This window comes from Onychomys torridus, unplaced genomic scaffold (assembly GCF_903995425.1).
Source record: "Onychomys torridus unplaced genomic scaffold, mOncTor1.1, whole genome shotgun sequence".
Taxonomy (NCBI): Eukaryota; Metazoa; Chordata; class Mammalia; order Rodentia; family Cricetidae; genus Onychomys; species Onychomys torridus.
In genome coordinates, this window is record NW_023411600.1 from 122,625 (window position 1) to 124,647 (window position 2,023).

The 2,023-nt window shown below is 45.2% G+C and overlaps 1 gene segment (V, D, J or C); it reads left to right on the plus strand.

The window, feature by feature from the left end:
- The first annotated feature begins 304 nt into the window (after positions 1 to 304).
- LOC118575248 lies at positions 305 to 822 on the plus strand. The segment is given in 2 exon segments: positions 305 to 350; positions 434 to 822. Coding segments are annotated over 2 exon segments (435 nt in total).
- The last annotated feature ends 1,201 nt before the right edge of the window (positions 823 to 2,023 follow it).

Here is a 2,023-nt window from a genome sequence, read left to right on the forward strand (position 1 = left end):
TCTGGTTCAAATTCTATTATTAAATTAAGAGATTAGGCCTGGAAGTTATACAAACAGATCTGCACAGTTCTTGGGGAGGGATACTTCCACAGACAGGATGAGTTTTTGGATCTTAGCATCCTACTGTCTGACCCAGGTTTACTCTGCCTCCTCAATCTGGACTAGGTCCGTATATAAGAAGTACCCTGCCTCATGAATATGCAAATCATGTGAGTCTATAGTGCTAAATACAGAGATGTCCACACTAAACACAAACATATGATCAGTGTCCTCTCCACAGTCACTGATCATACAGGATCTCACCATGGGATGGAGCTGGATCATCCTCTTCCTCCTGTCAGTAATTACAGGTAAGGGGCTTTCCAGTTCCAAAACTGAAGTAGATACAGGGACTGAGGTGACAATGACATCCACTCTGCCTTTCTCTCCACAGGTGTCCACTCCCAGGTCCAGCTGCAGCAGTCTGAGGCAGAGCTGGTAAAACCTGGGTCCTCAGTGAAGCTGTCTTGCAAGGGTTCAGGCTACACCTTCACTGACTACTATATTAACTGGCTGAAGCAGAGACCTGGACAGGGCCTGGAGTGGATTGGAAATATTTATACTGGAAACGGTGGTACTAACTACAACCAGAAGTTCAAGGACAAGGCCAAACTGACTGTAGACAAATCCTCCAACACAGCCTACATGGATCTCAGCAGCCTGACAGCTGAGGCATCTGGGGTCTATTACTGTGCAAGATACACAGTGTTGCAACCACTTCCTGAGTGTGTCAGAAACGGTAGAGGAGCAGGAAGCTGTCCTGGGACAGAGATGACAGATTAGCCTCCAGCCTTCCTCTAAAATAATCATTCTCAGGGTGCCTTTGTCACTTCACAGTTGTTGGGTTTTTTTTTCTTTTTTTTAATGAAGGAAAAATTTCATTCATTTTACACATCAATCAATGGTTCCATTCTTCCCTATTCCTGCCGACCCCCAGCCTTGCCCTCCTAACCTATCTCCTATTCTCCCCAACAAGAAGGCAAGGCCACCAGGGAGAGACACATTCAGTAGAGACAGTTACAAACTCCTCCCCTTGTGTCAAGGATGTAAAAGGTATCCCATCATAGGTAGTTTGCTCCAAAAAGATTGCTGATGCAACAGGGATGAATGCTGATCATACCACCAGGCCCTCTCTTCCATGCAGATCAAGCTATATAACTCTCTCACCATGCAGAGGGCCTAGTCCAGTCCCATAGAGACTCCACAACTGTTGATCCAAGTTTCGTGAGTTTTCACTAATTTGGTTTGGTCATCTCTGCAGGTTTCCCCATCATGATCTTGATGCACGTGCCCATAGAATCCCTCTTCTCTCTTTGACTGGACTTCTGGAGCTCAGCCTGGTATTTGGCTGTGGATCATTGCATCTCTCTCCATCAGTCACTGGAGAAAAACTCTGAGATGACAGTTAGGGTATTCACCGATCTGATCACTGGGGTAAGCCACTTCAGTTCAGGTACCCTTTCCACTATTTCTAGTAGTTCCACCTGGGCTCATCCTTGGGAACTCCTGGCAACTTCCCTAGCAAAGGGTTTCTCTCTATCCCCATGGTGTCTCCCTCCACCATGGCATTGCTTTTGCATTCCATCCCAGTTCCAGCTCAACTGTCCCTATTCCTTATGTTCACATCCTCTACCCCCTACTCTCCATTGCCCATGCCTCATCCCTAGTTTATTCATGGAGATCTCATCTCTTTACCCTTTTCAGGGTGATCCATGCTTCCCACTTTGGGTCTTCCTTGGTAGCTAGCTCTGGGATTGTGGATTGTTATTTAGTTTTCATTTGCTTAACATCTTGTATCCGCTTATGAGAGGGTATGTACCATGTTTATCTTCCTAAGTATGGGTTACCTCAGTCAGAATGATATTTTCAAGTTCCATGCTCTTGCCTGCAAATTTCATGATGTCATTGTTTTCTCTGCTGAGAAGTACTCCATTGTATATATGTACCACATTTTCTTTATACATTCTTCAGTTGAGGTCCATTT